The 18,186-nt window shown below is 43.5% G+C and overlaps 1 protein-coding gene across 3 annotated transcripts; it reads left to right on the forward strand.

Moving 5' to 3' along the window:
* Window positions 1–278: 278 nt before the first annotated feature.
* si:dkey-97a13.12 (jouberin) lies at window positions 279–17,107 on the forward strand. Of its 3 annotated transcripts, none has more exons than XM_061732739.1 (5): window positions 279–419; window positions 7,044–7,081; window positions 10,308–10,478; window positions 12,628–12,719; window positions 13,409–14,020. In XM_061732739.1, exons 1-5 carry the CDS (start codon window positions 353–355, stop codon window positions 13,527–13,529), a joined length of 489 nt encoding a protein of 162 aa, XP_061588723.1. In that variant the 5' UTR covers window positions 279–352; the 3' UTR covers window positions 13,530–14,020. The 3 variants fall into 3 exon arrangements, with proteins under 3 accessions (XP_061588723.1, XP_061588721.1, XP_061588722.1); XM_061732737.1 differs by lacking the exon at window positions 13,409–14,020 and adding an exon at window positions 15,139–17,107 and having other exon boundaries at window positions 313–419; XM_061732738.1 differs by lacking the exon at window positions 13,409–14,020 and adding an exon at window positions 15,139–17,107 and having other exon boundaries at window positions 314–419; window positions 10,311–10,478.
* The last annotated feature ends 1,079 nt before the right edge of the window (window positions 17,108–18,186 follow it).

The following is an 18,186-nucleotide window of genomic DNA, read 5'->3' on the forward strand; positions in this document are numbered from 1 at the left end:
GAAGAGACGACTCAGGGGATCACCGATACTGATCAGTATCAGGATTGTTGACATAATCCGGTCTCTGCAGAGCTGATACTCACACACAGATGTGTGTGTGGTGGAGGTGGAGGTGGAGGGGGAGGGGGGTCATGGGGACCTAAACTGGCCCGGTGGTGGTGCATGTGAGGACCAAGGCCCTGATGAGGCTGACTTCTTCTCTGACGTCAGCCTCGGAGCTCAGGGCAACGGTCAGGTTACAGTGTGAAAACATCATAGCTGAGCTACCTCAGCGTGCACGTGTGTTGGGGGAGGGGAGGATTACCGCTGCAGGTATTTAAACCCTCCGTCTGAGTGGGTGAACACACACAACATGCAGCAGATCTACAGACACAGAGACGAACATCTGGAGGTGTACACCACCGTCCTCTCCCCACAAGGTGAGTGACCCTCTAACTGGTGAGAAGATTCTCATCAGCTTCATTTGTTAATTTAGATACATTTACTTTTAATCGCTGCAACACAATCCCAGAAACATTAGTTTAGAGCAAGTGAGGAGGTGAAAGAGAAAACCATGATGCTATTTCAAACACGCTACTGCAGGGAGGATTCGGGCTCTTGGGGAGTCCGTGTTTAGTGAAACTCCAGTGTGATGGGGAATCCACACCCTTGAAGATGATCTGTTACACTTACAGGAACATTTTAGAGTTAAATCAACCTCAGGTCTATGAGTGCAATCTTTTATTAGAGGTCAATACAATGTGAATCAAAGCAGTTTTTGTCCTCTGGACTTCATGGATCTGCTGGAGTCCATCCCATTTCTCTCAGGGGGAGGCAAGAGTTCACCTGGACAGGTCACCAGTTTATCAATGGACCACATATAGACATACAACCACACATACTCTTATGGGTAGTTTAGATTCACCAATGACCCTGACAGACATTTTTCCGGACGGTGGGAGGAAGCTTGAACACCTGGACAAACCATGTAAGCAGGAGAATAGGAAAAATCCACCGGGAATGACTTCTGCCAGGGATCCACCCAGGAACCTTCTAGCTGCGAGGCACCAGTGGGGCTCACCGAACCACCATGCTGCGTGGAAACTTTCTCAAAGTGGCCCTTAGCGTTAGCACAGGCAGCTAATGGAGCTACATCCTCAAAGAAGACTCAAAAATGTCTCTTTCCACTTCCGTGATAGCGTGGACCAGATTCCTGCTGACAAACCAAAGTCATTTTAACTTTGTCTGTGTAAAGTGTGGATAAAAATGACTTTTTATTTTGCAGGAATCACAGTCGGGTCATTGCCTTCTATTGAAGTCGTTGGTAGTCCGTGTGACTTTGATAGTTGACCTTTCCTGAACAAGTAATCTACTGTAACAGAAGGAAACAGGACAGAATTGTGAATCTTAAATTATTGACGGAGTATCAGGGCTTTTCCTCAATCTAGATGCCCAAAAACCAGAATGTGGAGATCCACTCTGCACAGCACTCCGCTGATGTAGGTTGGTTCAACATTGACTTTATTCTTCTTGTGGATGATGAGCTCCTTGGTGTTGGTGGTGCTGAGGACCAGGTTGTTCTCCTCACACCACCAGGCCTGCCGCTTCACCTCATCCCTGAAAGCCGACTCACCCCCTCAGAGATGAGTCCAACCACCGTGGTGTCAACTGCAAACTTTACATAGTTGTGAGGTTCTAATCTAACCCTACAATAAGTCCAGGATCCAAGTACAGATGGATGTTGAGGGACCCAGGTCTGTCAGTTTTGGATGTGAGAAGATGACGGAGGACCTCAGAGCTGGGACAGGGAGATGATAATAATAATAATACATTTTATTTGTATGGCGCCTTTCAAGATACTCAAGGTCGCCTGACAGAGCAAGAATACAACAATAAAAATACAAATTACAACAGTAAAAAACAAGTATAAAAAAATTTAACACATTATCGACAGCAGAGTCTAATCCAAATCATAAATCATAAGCCTGCCTAAATAAATAGGTTTTGAGGTGAGATTTAAAAGTGGGAAGAGTGTCCATGTTCCTGATGTCGGGGGGGAGGCTGTTCCAGAGGCGAGGGGCCGAGCGGCTGAAAGCTCTACCCCCCATGGTGGACAGGCGGGCTGGGGGAACAGTGAGGTTGGTGGAGGAGGCAGACCTGAGTGACCGGGTGGGAGTGTTGACATGGATGAGGTCTGACAGGTAAGGGGGGGCAAGATTATGGATGGCGTTGAAGGTGTTGATGAGGATTTTGTAATCTATGCAGTATTTGATGGGAAGCCAGTGGAGTTGGTGAAGAACGGGGGTGATGTGGGAGATGGCAGAGGTTTTGGTGATGATGCGGGCTGAAGCATGATGAATGCTTTGGTATGAAAACAAGCCCTGACCAAATAGATTTACTGAGGCAGGTCTGAGCTGGGCTCAGAAGCAGGGAGGAGTGGTCCGACTGGCCAAGCTGTGGCAGTGACTCGGCCCTACAACCCTTTTTCCTCATTCTGCACAACGGCATGTTGCAAATGGACGGAACAAACTAGTAACCAGCCGAAACATGCCCACATCAGTTATCACAAGTTATATGAAGTTAGTTAGTGCATGACGCTAACTGATACTAACATTCATTCTGGTCAACATGGGTAAACTTTCAGCATCTGAAGTTCTGTTCCAATTCTCAAGTCTGTATCTAATCAGGTGAAATACAAATAACGGGATGTCGACTGTACCTGCCCAGTGGAAACTTTCTAGAGTTGTGATGGCAAAGTATCCCAGAATGCAGTTAAAGTGGTAAAGAAGTTAAAGAAGAGAGAGAGAGAACTAAAATTAATTGTAATTTCATTGCTGTTTAACAGAATGCTGGATTAAGATTTTTTTTCTAATGTGAGAATATAGTTGTTTATAGTTGTATAGTTTTTTTCTTTTCACGTCCATCAAACTATTTTTGTAACTTGACTGACATACAAAAGCATTTAACCCAAAACTTGTTGTATGTAGTAATGTTTATAAAACCTTTAGTGAGAGCAATATATGGTCCACTCTCAGCTTTTTGAATGTTTAGGGTGTTTATTTTTATAACCAATTGTTTTTTCTACTATATCCATATATATATATACTTTTTAGTGCCTTGATTGGCAGAAACCTTCTTGCCAGTATACTGTATATACATTTTAAGCCCAGAGCAGTTATTAGTTTTTTGTGCATCGTGTGGGAAAATGTATGGGACCTCCTTTTGGTGAAACATACTTTATTAAGAGATGAGACACTGATTCTACCAGAGAGGACTAAAACCACTGATGTGAAACATGAAAGGACAAGACAGAGAAACAGACTAGACAGTGATGGGTGTAGTGTGTGCAGAGATGTATTGTGATCCAAGGGAATGTGAGGTGAATTATCAAAGGAAAGGCGGACATGCAACATGAGACTGACAAATACATATAATTGAATATACATATAATGAAGGAAAGAGAAGGACAAATGTGGAGGAGCAGCGGCTCTACTCCGAGCTCCTCCCGGGTGACAGAGCTCCTCACCCTATCTCTAAGGGAGCGCCCCGCCACCCTGCGGAGGAAACTCATTTCGGCCGCTTGTATCCGGGATCCCGTTCTTTCGGTCATGACCCAGAGTTCATGACCATAGGTGAGGGTGGGAACGTAGATCGACCGGTAAACCGAGAGCTTTGCCTTTCGGCTCAGCTCCTTCTTCACCACGACGGACCGATACAATGACCGCATAACTGCAGACGCTGCACCGATCCGCCTGTCGATCTCGCGCTCCGTTCTCCCCTCACTCGTGAACAAGACCCCAAGATACTTAAACTCCTCCACCTGAGGCAGGAACTCTCCCCCGACCTGGAGGGTGCAAGCAACCTTTTTCCGGTCGAGAACCATGGCCTCAGACTTAGAGGTGCTGATTCTCATCCCAGCTGCTTCACACTCGGCTGCAAACCGCCCCAGTGCATGCTGAAGGTCCTGGCTCGAGGGAGCCAACAAGACCACATCATCCGCAAAAAGCAGAGATGAAATCAAGTGGCTCCCGAACCGAGTATTAAAATGAATAAATTCAATGTGAGCATAGATTGCTTGGGTTTTTCCAGGGGCTTCAGAAGAGAGGTGAGTGATCATCTGTGCACCTCCCCAATAATATAAGCAAGCTGGAGCGGATCAGACCGGAAACTTTAAAACAGAAACCACTTTTTTAAAAGTTGAATCAGACCGATGGCTTTAACTTCTAGTGCTGAACTGGTGTCAGTGGTTGTAACTACTAAATTATTACATTTAAAGAAAAATCCAGAGAGTTAAAGAGCATATTGCAGGTTGGAGACCCCTGTGAATCAATGTGTAGGAAAATAATGTAGGAACTGAATTTTCATTGAAATACGCATAAATATATACTACAGTGACCTCCGGAGTTGTTTTTGTGAGAGTATTTTACTTCCGCATCTGAAAAAGTTGAACCGGAAGTGACGTGACATCAGGGAGCGCGGTGAATTCAACAATAGGAAAAATAATGGATCTTAATGTTAGTTGTGACACTGAAGAGGTTGTGAATGTGTATTCACATCAATATGACAGGCCACAGCCTTATAATTACGAAACCCGTTAGTCCCCCCACGTTCTTTTGATTGACAGCTGAAACTCGCTTTTTAAAAGGCTGATTTATGGGTCCGCGTTACACCAACGCAGACTCTACGGCGTAGGGTACGCGGCGACGCACAGAGCGCTGCGTGCGCCGCGTACCCTACACCGTAGGCTACGGCGTCGATTTTAAGCGGAACCATAAATCAGCCTTTATTCACTGCAGCACTCCTGCTCCGTGCTCCTGAAAGAAACTCCGAAAATAACTCCTTAAAAACGGGTGAGTACTTGTAATCTGTCTACGTTTGTACTTTCTAAACAGAAAACAGGCTTATTATCTTCTCTTTTTCCTGATTAAAAGCATCCGAAATAGCCGGGTATTTTTAAAACCGAATATTTCCCCGCATTTCCCTCCCTTCGTTTATAAAAAATGAGTATCCACATTACATCGTTGTTAAAAAAAAAAAACCTTCCACACATAAACGAAGATCTGCGTTTTCGACCACATTTATAAGCATTCCAAACCTGTAGATCATCTGGTCATCCGGCCTCCGGGCCGCCTCTGCGGCGCAGCTCCCCGGGAGCGGCGCCTCATTCTCGGGCAACGAGCTGGAGTCCCCCCGGTGTCCGCCACGGAGCTGCCGCGTTAATCGACGCAGCCCAGCTGCAGCCCTGCTGCGCGTCGCTGCGTACCCTACGGCGTAGGCTCCGCGTCGGTGTAACGGTGTCAAGAGCCGAGACCATTTATTTAATAAATAGCTTGGAGGACAGATGGTGGATCATCTGCAGTTCTGGATCGCACGTTAGACGTCAGACTCAGAGCAGATTTGTTGTTGTTTTGGAGCATAATGTGACGTTGGAAAACGCAGAACTGCTCTCTGTCTCTGTCTACACGCATGTACATAAACGGAGTTTTCAAAAATCTTCACTTGCCCGGAGTTTTTTTAAACATTCGTTTATTTGCGTTTTCATGTGGATGACAGGTCCAAACGTAGGAAAATATCTTCGGTTTAGCAGATACCCGGCTACGTGTGTACGGGGTCTGGGCAGTCAGATGGGGCAGCTGTGGAGACGTCTCCCTGGTGTGACGTCATATGACGCGGTGTTCGAAAAAAAAAGCGTTTGTACGAGCTTGGCTAAAATCAGCCACTTTTTCCTCTGAATAAGTGCCCTTATGTCTTGTAAAACATATTAAATCCTACATTAACTTCTCACATAGTCATTTTCACATAAGGTCAGGTATCATTTTTGAAAAAATTCTAACCTGCAATATGCTCATTAAGCCTGAGGAAGAATCGTTCAGTTCCTTTACTTACTTCAATAATAGTTTCACAACACGTCTTTTTTTTGTTGGCATCTTGAGACTTTTTGTTGGAGTCCAACAGTTGTCTTCTCACATCCATAAGCATTTGATGGAGTTCCTTTTGCACCATCATAGTAATCTCACAGCCAACATGCTGATATACACGAATATACTTTGGTCCAGAAGAATTAACCCTTTAATATCAATACTGTCTGTGGACCAGAAAGCCTTCGTTCATTTCTCATTTCCCAAGAACACAAATCTGTACTTGCACTTTTGGGAAGTCCTTACTTGTAAGTATGATTCAGGAGAACGTAATTATGGGAGTTAATCTCTCCCATACTAAAATGGACTGAAACATTGTCCTCAATTGTTGCTTTTTAATGAGAAACCGTTACACCAAATGTTGCTCCAGGAGGACCCACGAGAAGCTCCCACAAACATCAATGTAACTTTAGTGTTTTTGAGCTAAAACCGTTGACATACTGGTGTTAAAAAAGAAAAAAGCCCCATAAAGTACAGTTTGGACTTAAATCCTGTCCTCGTGTTATATTGGAAACTCTAAGCAGATGAGCAGCTTTCTCATCTATGGAGGCTTCTACAAATCACCTGGTTTATAGGGACTTTATAGGATTACAGTCATTTCAAAATACTTTATCAGCCCCCGAAAGGAGGGTTGCGGTAGTCATGATTTAAGTCTCTTCAAAGAGTCATTGTAGAGCTTTATAGCTGTGGGCGGGAAGGTTCTCCTGTAGAGGTCTGAGAGATCTCTTGTAGCAGTCTGAAGGTTCTCCTGTAGAAGTCTGCGCTGCTGCAGCTCTGGAGAAGAAGTTTCTCCTTTAGCTTCTGGCTGTGTTCACTCTGATAGATGTTAGCCTCTTGAGCTTTCCATCTGTTAATTTCTGTGGGAACTTTTGCAGATAAATTATGATTTTCTTCATGAAATGTCCAATAAAACTAAACCGTGTTAGACCAGATTATGCAAAGGCAAAATGTTTTCACCACAGCAATGGTTGAAAAGTTCACCTGTAAATTCACAATCTGTGGCCCTGAAAACCTTTGATCAGTTTTACTCACAAAGCGGACTATCATCAGTATAAGTGAACAAAAACAGCAACCACACACACAAACGAGTAATGACAAGGAGATCAATGATTCTGACTGTGAAACCTGTGTTTTTGTCTCTGTCAGCTCGCAGGACGAGGACGAGACATGTGGAAGCAGAAAAGGTAAAACCTGCCTTTGATCACTTCATTGTGTTCAGTAATGTTTTACGCTAATTACATCATCAAGATTTCAAAAACATAAAGGGAGTGTTTGTTTAACATTCTTGAGTTTATTAAATCACAAATTCAGAGTTTGGGAGTTTACAACATCAAATATTTCTGAAGTTTGTCTAATAAACTGGCGGGTTATTAAAGTACAGGTTCTGTGATTTTATCTAATTGGCCCTTATGTAGTATGATGCTAACTCTTGTCAGTTAAACTCATACAATTCAAGAACCACCACTCAAAATGACCAAGATCCTCCAGAATTGTAAATAATATTTGATTTGATATTAATATTACTGTAAAACCAAAAACAATCGTTCAGCTGCGTTCATATCTGAAGTGGGAACTGTAGCTCAGCCTACGTTATATGTTCCACTTCTCTGATTGGTTGTACGTCTCCAATGGTGTCTGGAGGCAGTTTCGTCTCCATCTGTCGCTTCTGCCTGGAAATCAAAGTCCAGTTCTGAGAAACCAGAATAATTTTTTGTGTTGAAAAAGAAACAGTCAGAGTATCTTGTCAAGTGAGGGTTTATTTAACCCGCTCAACTTGAGTTTCAATTTTAGATTCACAAATTAAGCCTGATTTCTTCATAATGTGTAAGACATTAATGCATCAGCATGGATCACTTTGATGGTATTGAACTCCTGTCACAGTTTTACTTCAGGAGGCCCCAGAAACAATCTTGCACAGAGAAGTAAGTTAATGAAATACTTTGTGCAGTCTTGTGATTCTGTGACGGTTCAGTCTCTGTTGAAACCAATATAGCAAAGAATCTCTGGCCTGAACTCGGCCACCATGGACCAGTTCCTGTCTTTGTTTGGGTCTCTGGCCCTCAACGTTTGCTGAGTCCGGGGTCCATGCTGTCATATGAAATCTGGGCCCCATCTGGCTCATAAACACATGCTAAAACCCAAGTTTAGCCGAGTTAACAAACACTGGGACACGCCTGGCCCGTAAAACATTTCTGAGTGCTGTGATTGAACCATAAGGGCTAAAAATGAAGCAGATTAGGCCCAGATGTGTCCGTTATGGGAGAAGTCTGCACGTCAACATTTAATTATTTTAAACTGTTGGTTATTCTTCTTTGTGGATCAGTGTCCGTTGTAGAGCTCACTCAGATACTGTGCGTGTCCTGGTGTGGCGGTGCAGACCAGCTGTGTCAGGGTCCACACTAGGACCAGGTGTGAATGTTCTCACAAAGACAGGAGGATGAGTGTGAGTTAATCGGTGTTACATCAGCGTCACCTCTGAACTGTTGAGTATTTACAGCCTGCTGAGCTGAGCAGATTACAGCTGATACACTGATTATCTCACACACTCACTCACACACACACTCTGCAGGACAGTGCCAGGAGAGAGAAGCTCTTCTGTTTTTCTTTACGTCTCTTTTAAACGTCCATGTCACACGATGGGAGTCATGCTCCATGAAAAGTAAAATGTGCAGCCATAATAATTTATATTTCTCTGTAACTTTTTTCCCGTGCATCTTCATTTAATTCCTCACCATCTATTTTTTACATGTACAAGGGGATGTCAAAAATCAAAAGTACTGGGTAAAATGCAAGATGAGACCAAAAGGAAGTTGGTTGTATACTTCCACTACACCGTCCTTCCTAAGTGAGCCTCATTGCACAGCTGGATGTTGGGGATGTCGAAGTGATGATGTAGCAGACCTAGGCTTTGTCCCTGGAGGTTACTATGAAAAAAATGTAGCTATAGTGTTCTGTACTGTTGGCCATTTGTTGGGAGATGAGGTTATTAGAGGTTCATTCAGAGTTAGCTTGTTGGTTACCTGTCTAACCAGGGGCTTTCTTCCATTTTCACTCACTACCTTTACATGCACGAACAGAAAGTCAAATTGTGGCCTTAATCCGACCGATATCGAAGTTTTAAAAGCCATGTGTCGATCTTAGCCGGGCTGTAGTTGAAAAGAAATGAAGCTCTTGAGATTGAGTTGTTGATAATGCGGCCCTAATCTGAGTTATTCTAGCATGTATACACAACCCACGCTTAACCGAGCTAGGGACTGCCCCGGGACTCCCCCTTCTGGAAGTGAGGACACCACGAAATTCAGAATATCAACACAGTAGGAGAAAAAGATGAACAACAAAGAACTAACTGGAAGAACGCCAACGCTAAAGTGCATTTGGCGCCACCGAGCATCACAGAGTCGAACGCACCTCACTCAATAATCGATTGTCTTCTTGCGCAATGCGCATGTATACTTGGATTTCTCAGAACCCCCAGTTTAATCCTTTGGTAGATTGTTGCCAATAGCTTGATTTAGATGTGCAATGAACCGCACTGATTGAGCTTAGCTGACGGATGTACAGCCAATCAAATCAAATCAACATGTGACGTAGGCGGAGCTACAGTTCCTACTTCAGATATGGTGGAGCAGTAACACAGGTGAACGGTTGTTTTTGGTTTTACAGTAATGACTTGTTGGTCAAAAGAGTTATTTACAATCCTGGAGGATCTTGGTCATTTTGAATAGTGGCTCTTGAAGTCAGGTCTATTAATAGCCCCAAATCTATTCAGTTTCAATACTTTTTAATGATAAAACACTTGGGTTGGGAGTTTAGGCTCTGATCTAATCAATCCCAATTTAGCAGTACGCAGAGATGTTGGGGATGATTAATATAACCACGTAATTCCTCCTCACAAAATAGCAGGTAGAAGCTGGGAAGAGGTGGGAGTTAAAGTGGAAGTACTGTATGTGCTTTCTATTGTGATTGCTGTTATATTAGGAGGATTTATTTATCGAACGCATCCCGTGTGATTGTGTGTGTGTGAGTCAGACCTTATACAGTCAAGTACAGTCTTTGAAGACATTCTGTCTTCTGTCAAGCACAGTGGTTCTGAAGCAACATTGTAAAGAAGAAGGGACCAATATTCTCCGACAGGCATATGATACTGATAAAATCATGAAGGGAAGCCTTTATCACACATTACTGCTGCTGAACGTGGATCTTAAAGCTGATGAATCATTTTAGTCCAATAGTGCGATATGTCATGTCAGTATTTGAGAAATATCAACATTTTAATTCTAAAGACACAAAAACACTTCCTCTGAGAGCGTTTTCTGGAGTTAAAACTGCTAGACATCAGAAAGTGCGTCCACTCAGGCTGTTTTAGATGAACATGGTTTGAAGGGATTAGTAGCTTTGGACTGTGACCAGCAGGTGGCGGTGGTGAGGATCCAGTACCGGGCACGCTGGCCCAAGGAGCTGGACCTGGACAAGGGGGACCTGATTCAGGTTCTGTTTAAAGAAGAAGAGGCCTGGTGGTTTGGGCGATCATCCAGCGGAGACGAGGGTTACTTCCCTGCAGCCTGCGTGGAGCCGCTGCAGGTAAGGACATTTACCTGAACCAGTTGAACCCAGACAGCGCACCTGCAAACGGACCACTGAGGGGTTAATCACAGAAGTGGCTCTTAATTATTAATTATTAATTAATTATTGGGATTTAACTCTGATATCTAAATGTGTCAGTATGTTTACATGCACTAACAGAAAAATCGAATTGTTGCCTTAATCCGACCGATGTTGAAGTTTTAAAAGCCGTGTTTACACCTTAGCCGGGTAGTCGAACCGAACTGACGCTCTTGAGATCGAGCTGTTAGTAGGGATGGGCGGTATGGACTAAAAAAATGATCACGATCATTTCTGGCATCTATCCCGATAACGATAAAAATGACGATAAAAAAAATACCAATTCAACTCCACCTTTGTAACTATAAATCTATCACCACATTCAGTCTTTGGAGCCCCCAAATCACTGTTCTAAAAGAATATAAATCCTACTAAACCACACCAATTAAATTGAATTAATTAAAACCAATTAAATTAGTCCACCTGTACTGAAAAACTGTAATGACTCAGATCCGCCATGTTTGTTACACAAAAACCTCATCAACGGGAATTTATCTTTCGTTCGTTCGTTCGTTCTCTTTCTTTCTTTCTTTCTTTCTTTCTTTCTTTCTTTCTTTCTTTCTTTCTTTCTTTCTTTCTTTCTTTCTTTCTTTCTTTCTTTCTTTCTTTCTTTCTTTCTTTCTTTCTTTCTTTATTTCAGACTCCTATCTTTCCTTCCTTCCTTCCTTCCTTCCTTCCTTCCTTCCTTCCTTCCTTCCTTCCTTCCTTCCTTCCTTCCTTCCTTCCTTCCTTCCTTCCTTCCTTCCTTCCTCTGTCATCAATGGGAATTTATCGTTTTTGATGATTTCAAGATGACAAATTCTTACCGTGGGGATTTTTTTTGACGGTATATCGTGAACGGTAAAATATCGCCCATTCCTAGCTGTTAGAGCCAGATAATGCGTCCTAATCCGAGTTATTCCAGCATGTATACCAACCCACGCTTAGTCAAGCTAGTGACTGTCCCGGGACTCCCCCTTCTGGAAGTGACGACATCGCGGGAGCGGGAATAATAACGGCCACGGCCTCACAACAACACGGTAACAGAAGAAGAAGACGAGGGAGACTTTGCTGCATCTTACCTGCAACATGATCAATTTAGTAGCTATGTACAAGATTTACAGAGCTGCTGCATCATTAGCATCCATTTTTTCACATGTTGTCCTCCTTCGCGCTTGTTTACTAATAAAGGGAATGCACATGACTTCACAGATGTAACTTCACAGCAGAGTGAAGAGTGAGTGACAGAAAGACTGAGTGGCAGCATAAACTTTCAGTTTGAGCAACTGGAAAACATCTAAAATGTGAAAGAGCTGTTGTGCGATCGACTGTACTCATAGATTTAGCTAGAAATGCGAGTTATCGTTTTACAGACTGCCAAAAAATAAGTTTAAGAGAGACAAATGGATCGCTGCAATTCGCAGAAACAACTGGATTCCAGGCACCGAAACGTGGATTTGCGGTTCCCATTTTGTATCAGGTAATGTTGGATTTTTGGGTAGCTAACGTTAAACGGTCAAATCATAAAGTTTGTTGTCTTCATCACTTTAATTTCGCCAACAAATCCCGCCTTGAAGTAGGACCAAGCGTCAAGACTTTTATATGCCTTCAAGCGTTGCTTCGTGTATTTCCCCGGCGTAGAAATTAAGTACATATAAATATCAGGAAACTCAATTCATGGCCAAATATTAATGTCCATGGACCACTGGTTCTTGGGGTTCTTGGGGTTAATTTAAGCCCATAATCGGCTGTTATCCCATCTTCTCCACAGTTTCCCCTACTACTTGCAGCCATTTTTGCTGATGTTTTGCCGCTCAGGGGGCGTAGTCCAGTGGGAAAGTGACGTAAATCCATACCCTCTATTGTACCTGAAGAACGCCAACGCAAGAGTGCATGTGGCGCCACCTAGCCTCGCGGAGTCGAACGCATCTCACTCAATAACCGATTGTCTTCTTGCACATGTATACTTGGATTTCTCTGAACCCCCAGTTTAATCCTTAGCTAGATTTGTGCCAATAGCTGGATTTAGATGTGCATGTAACCGCACTGATTGACTTTAACTCAGCTGATGTAACACTCTCTGTGGCAGGGCCGAGCATCCAGAGTCACGCCCACACTGCTGAGGAGGGGGTCGGTGCCGATCATTGTACAGAAAGGTAGCGCCCCCTGTGGCTGCACAAGGTAACTACCAGAACTCATTTCTGACTTTTTCTGCTGCCAGTACCTTTATCAGGCCTTGAGGCTGTTATTTTTATCCCTGGTTTGAACTGACTTCAGTCTCCTTCAGCCTCCTGAGAGTTTTCCTTTTTCACAGCATTGGATTTAAATGTATTTATGGGTTTTATGGACTGAAGCAAAGTCCACTTGGGTCAACTTCAAAGGAAAAGTGGAGCACACAGAAGTTAATTCAAGAAAAATTCTTTTAACCCGCATTTGCTGGTTTTATGTACAAACCCAATTCCAAAAAAGTTGGGACACTGTACAAATTGTGAATAAAAATAGAATGCAATTATGTGGAAGTTTCAAATTTCAATATTTTATTCAGAATACAACATAGATAACATATCAAATGTTCAAACTGAGGAAATGTATAATTTTAAGGGAAAAATATGTTGTTTTTTAATTTCATGGCATCCACACATCTCAAAAAAGTTGGGACAAGCCCATGTTCACCACTGTGTGGCATCCCCTCTTCTTTTTATAACAGTCTGCAAACGCCTGGGGACTGAGGAGACAAGTTGCTCAAGTTTAGAAACAGGAATGTTGTCCCATTCTTGTCTAATACAGGCTTCTAGTTGCTCAACTGTCTTAGGTCGCCTTTGTTGCATCTTCCTCTTTATGATGCGCCAAATGTTTTCTATGGGTGAAAGATCTGGACTGCAGGCTGGCCATTTCAGTACCCGGATCCTTCTTCTACGCAGCCATGATGTTGTAATTGATGCAGTATGGGGTCTGGCATTGTCCTGTTGGAAAATGCAAGGTCTTCCCTGAAAGAGACGACGTCTGGATGGGAGCATATGTTGTTCTAGAACTTGGATATACCTTTCAGCATTGATGGTGTCTTTCCAGATGTGTAAGCTGCCCATGCCACACGCACTCATGCAACCCCATACCATCAGAGATGCTTCTGAACTGAGCACTGATAACAACTTGGGTTGTTCTTGTCCTCTTTAGTCCGGATGACATGGCGTCCCAGTTTTCCAAAAAGAACTTCAAATCTTGATTCGTCTGACCACAGAACAGTTTTCCACTTTGCCACAGTCCATTTTAAATTAGCCTTGGCCCAGAGAAAACGCCTGCGCTTCTGGATCTTGTTTAGAAATGGCTTCTTTTTTGACCTATAGAGCTTTAGTCGGCAACGGCGAATGGCACGGTGGATTGTGTTCACCGACAATGCTTTCTGGAAGTATTCCTGCGCCCATTTTGTGATTTCCACTACAGTAGCATACCTGTATGTGATGCAGTGCCGTTTAAGGCCCCGAAGATCACGGGCATCCAATATTGTTTTGCGGCCTTGACCCTTACGCACAGAGATTGTTCCAGATTCTCTGAATCTTTGGATAATATTATGCACTGTAGATGATGGTAACTTCAAACTCTTTGCAATTTTTCTTTGAGAAACTCCTTTCTGATATTGCTCCACTATTTTTTGCCGTAGCATTTGGGGAATTGGTGATCCTCTGCCCATCTTGACTTCTGGGAGACACTGCCACTCTGAGAGGCTTTTTTTATACCCAATCATGTTGCCAATTGACCTAATGAGTTGCAAATTGGTCCTCCAGCTGTTCCCTATATGTACATTTAACTTTCCCGGCCTCTTATTGCTACCTGTCCCAACTTTTTTGAGATGTGTTGATGCCATGAAATTGAAAAACAACATATTTTAACCTTAAAATTATACATTTCCTCAGTTTGAACATTTGATACGTCATCTATGTTGTATTCTGAATACAATATTGAAATTTGAAACTTCCACATAATTGCATTCTATTTTTATTCACAATTTGTACAGTGTCCCAACTTTTTTGGAATTGGGTTTGTATTACTTTTCCATCTAATGTGACCTGATCTTCAACAACAACAACAAACAGACATGACGTTTTTAAAGTTGTATTATTGTTCTCATGACTTGCAAAATTTCAAGTGTCTTAAATTGTCATATATTCAGTTTTCAGGCCATCCAGCGGTCATTCAGAAACACGCTTTTCATTATGCAGAAAAACGTTTTTAAAGAGCAGCCATGCCTGAAGCTTCTAGATACTTTTACAAACCACTTTCTGCTTCCACAAGCATGGATCTCATCAGAAAATTCATCACATCGCTATCACATTTCAGCCCACAGGGGGTCAGTAGTACGTTTTCTTAGGTGTAGATCAATATATCATAGGCCAGGGTAACTTTGGGCCACGCTCACAAGTCTGATTGGGACATAACTCTGAAATTAAACTGTCTACGGCCTAAACGGCTATTTTAGTTGTCACTGTTGCTTCCGGCGTCTGTACAAGACTTTGTTTTTTGCTGCCCAAAAACTGACTGGATGCATTTTGGACCAGAACCATGGTTCTATGGAGTTTTGACCCAGTTTTCTGTGTCTTTCCAGTGGTCGCAACACTCCTAAACTTCTGAGGAAGGACAGCGTGCAGCGGAAGCTGGAAGCAGCCGAACCTCCGGCGCCAGCCGGGTCTGCGGCCTCGATGACGCCGCAGCGTTCCCGCAGCCTCCTCCACCGAGTCCTGACCAAGTCAAGGAGGAAAAGCTGTCCACACCTGCCCCAACCGCGCCTGGACACCAGCTCCGTCAACACCGCCTTCCAGCCAGACTAGACCAGATTGTCCTCATCCACATCCATTCCCAGCTCATGGAAACGAGCACAGATTTTAGTTTCTTCTCATTTTTGTTTATTCTGGATCCTGAACGTGGCTGGAAACTGTTTCAGAGACTGAACCATATCTGGTCTCGAGTGCAGGTCCCAACTGCTCAGATAACGTACCCCAGCTCAGATACTCCCCTGGGTCATCCTGGAGTCGGATGAGGGGACGTCCAAGATCCACAACAGGTCAACTCTGAGTCACTGAGGTCATGCCAAAGTCCAGGTCCCACGAGCGGTCTGATCCAGTCCCAGGGTCACTGAGCTCATCCAGAAACGCTGCAGCTGTGTTTACCAGGAGGTGCTGCGGCCTGAGTTTCTGCAGTCCAGGTCCAGGTCTTTCAAGAGGCTCTGTGGTCCAGGTCCTTCTGGTGGTGCTGGTACCTGATTCAGCAGAAACAGAGAATGGTGGTTCCTCAGGACATGAAAGAAACGCCACAGGACTCACAAAGGAATCCCAGTCAAGACCCAGAGGAAACCCTGTGAAGCCTCGGTAGAGTCACTTCGACTATGTTCACACTGCAGTTCCCAAGTGACCCAAATCCCATTTTTTGCTCATATGTGACTCAGATCTGATTTATTTATGACAGTGTGAACAGCACAAGTAACATGGAATCTGATCTTTTCAAATCAGATTCAGGTCGCTTCCATATGTGGTTCTAAATCGGATACAGGTCTGATGTTTTGCAATGCGACCTCAGTGTGAACAGGCAGGTGGAATTAATGCGACTTTGACGTCACTTGAGAGCGACCGTTGTCCTAATACTGCGCTGGCGGGGGCGGGAGTCACTCGGAAGTCACTCGGATTATTAAAAATGCGGCTTTCTTTCTCCTCCTTCTCCTCTTCATTAACACTTGCTCACAGTTTCGTCGGCTTCCACCACACAACAACTTCAAAATATACCCATGTACGCTCACTTCTGTTGCCTCCATGTTTACCGCTGTATGACGGCGTGCTGCGTGTGACGTCTTTGTTATTGTTCCTCTGCGCATGCGGGTCAGTTCAGGGCCGCGATGCGTTCACACTTGATTCTGATATAGGACACATTTTAAAAGATAATGTGAACAGCCACACAAAAAAATCGGATATGGGAAAAAATCGGAATTGAGCATTAAGGCCTGCAGTGTGAACCTAGTCAGAGTCCCTGTTAAGTGTCTGTGGAGTGCCATCCAGACTAGACCATCTGTTCATCTAGTCTTCAGCTGGACCTAGCGGGACTCCGCAGGGACACCACCGGGACCTCCAGAGTCCCAGTAGAATCCCTGCCAGACTACACCAGATTCTACTGATCTAGTTTCCAGTGGACACTGCCGGGGCTTCACAGGAACGGTCTTCAGGTAAGGCCGGTGAGACCAAGGAAGAATTCTCTGATGTTTTGGAAATCCAAAAAGGATGACAGGGTCGGTCTTCAGAGGAGTTTGCGTGGGACATGTTTTTGGACCGGTTTCTGAATGAAATCAGACTCTGAACCTGTTGTGGAGAGATGGTGAGACCATGACAGAGAACACCTGAGCTCCACTTTCACATCCATTAATCTCACGACGTCTCACGTCGTCCAATGATGTCAGGTCATGTGACATTGTTACACATGTACACAAATTCCTGTAACAAATTCATCCCAGAAGTTTATTTGCAAAACAAGTGAAATAAAAGAACCCAAAAACAATAAAGTAAAAGAACCAACACATGTGGTCCGTGTTATGTTCAGATCCAACAGACACATTCAGGTACTAATGCATTTCTGATATCTGGTTCTCATTAAAAAGAGTAAAAATGTTCAGTTCTGATCCGAAGTGCTGATGTCAGTCCAGCATTTAAAGTGAAAGAAAGAAAGAAAGAAAGAAAGCTGTGTTTGAGTTTAAATCTGTGTTCATGTTTTCTCTTTAATCAGCTGTTCTAAGTTGATTAAAGACTTATTAGACTCAACTTTATTGAACCCTTTGGGATGACTCCCTCTGGGAAATTCAGTCTCCAGCTGCTTATGCAATAAGAGTCAGTACACAGAGGGTAAAAAGGAAAATAAAGAAGGAAAAAAAAAAACATTTAAAAAGAAAAAAAACCTCCCAAAGAACACTGATGATGGCGTTTTGACTGCAGAGAAACCCTGAGACTAGTTCGCTTCACAGAGCAGCAGATAAATCAACCTGATACCCAAAGTGCACACAAATATACACAGACATCAAATGGTAAAGGTGCCAGATAAAAGACTGGAATATCAAAACGTGTTAAAAGGGCATTTTTCAGTTTCAGTAAAACAACAAGAGGGGGAGACTGCTGAGGCTGCAGTAAACCAGTAACCCAAGTGGTTCATGTATCTTGCAGATTTCAATTCAATTTTATTCATATAGCATCTTATACAATGAAAGTTGCAAGTGGCAAGAAAAACCTCACCCTTAAAAGAGAAGAAACCTTGAGCAGGACCTGATCATAAGGGGGGACCCTCCTGCCGAGGACCAGCTGGGTAGAGCAGAGAAAGAGAAGAGAGAGGAGGGGCAAAGATCCAGTGACTTCAGCGGTTCCAGTGGTCTCAATGTTACTGCTCAAGCTCTGACACATAATGGAGGTGATGAAGTGCTGAACCGTGATTGGCATGTGGACTCAGTAGTTTCACAGGAACCATCTGTGCCACAGGAAATACATCACAATGAACACACAAAGCTTTTATTCTGAAAGCTCTGGGTACACGGGTAACTTGAGCTGACAGAACAGTGTCAGGGGCCGTACGGCTCTGCAAGGAGCAAGGCAAAGACAAGAAAAGATATACACAGAGGGCTTGTTGA

Source organism: Cololabis saira, chromosome 10 (genome assembly GCF_033807715.1).
Source record: "Cololabis saira isolate AMF1-May2022 chromosome 10, fColSai1.1, whole genome shotgun sequence".
In the NCBI taxonomy this organism is placed as follows: Eukaryota; Metazoa; Chordata; class Actinopteri; order Beloniformes; family Belonidae; genus Cololabis; species Cololabis saira.

What these genes read in the sequence shown, in the direction of transcription:
- si:dkey-97a13.12 (XM_061732737.1), top strand. Translation starts at nt 353, where the DNA reads ATGCAGCAGATCTACAGACACAGAGACGAACATCTGGAGGTGTACACC. An exon ending in CACCGTCCTCTCCCCACAAG is followed by an intron (nt 420 to 7,043) that starts GTGAGTGACCCT and finishes TGTCTCTGTCAG; the next exon opens with CTCGCAGGACGAGGACGAGA. An exon ending in GACATGTGGAAGCAGAAAAG is followed by an intron (nt 7,082 to 10,307) that starts GTAAAACCTGCC and finishes GACTGTGACCAG; the next exon opens with CAGGTGGCGGTGGTGAGGAT.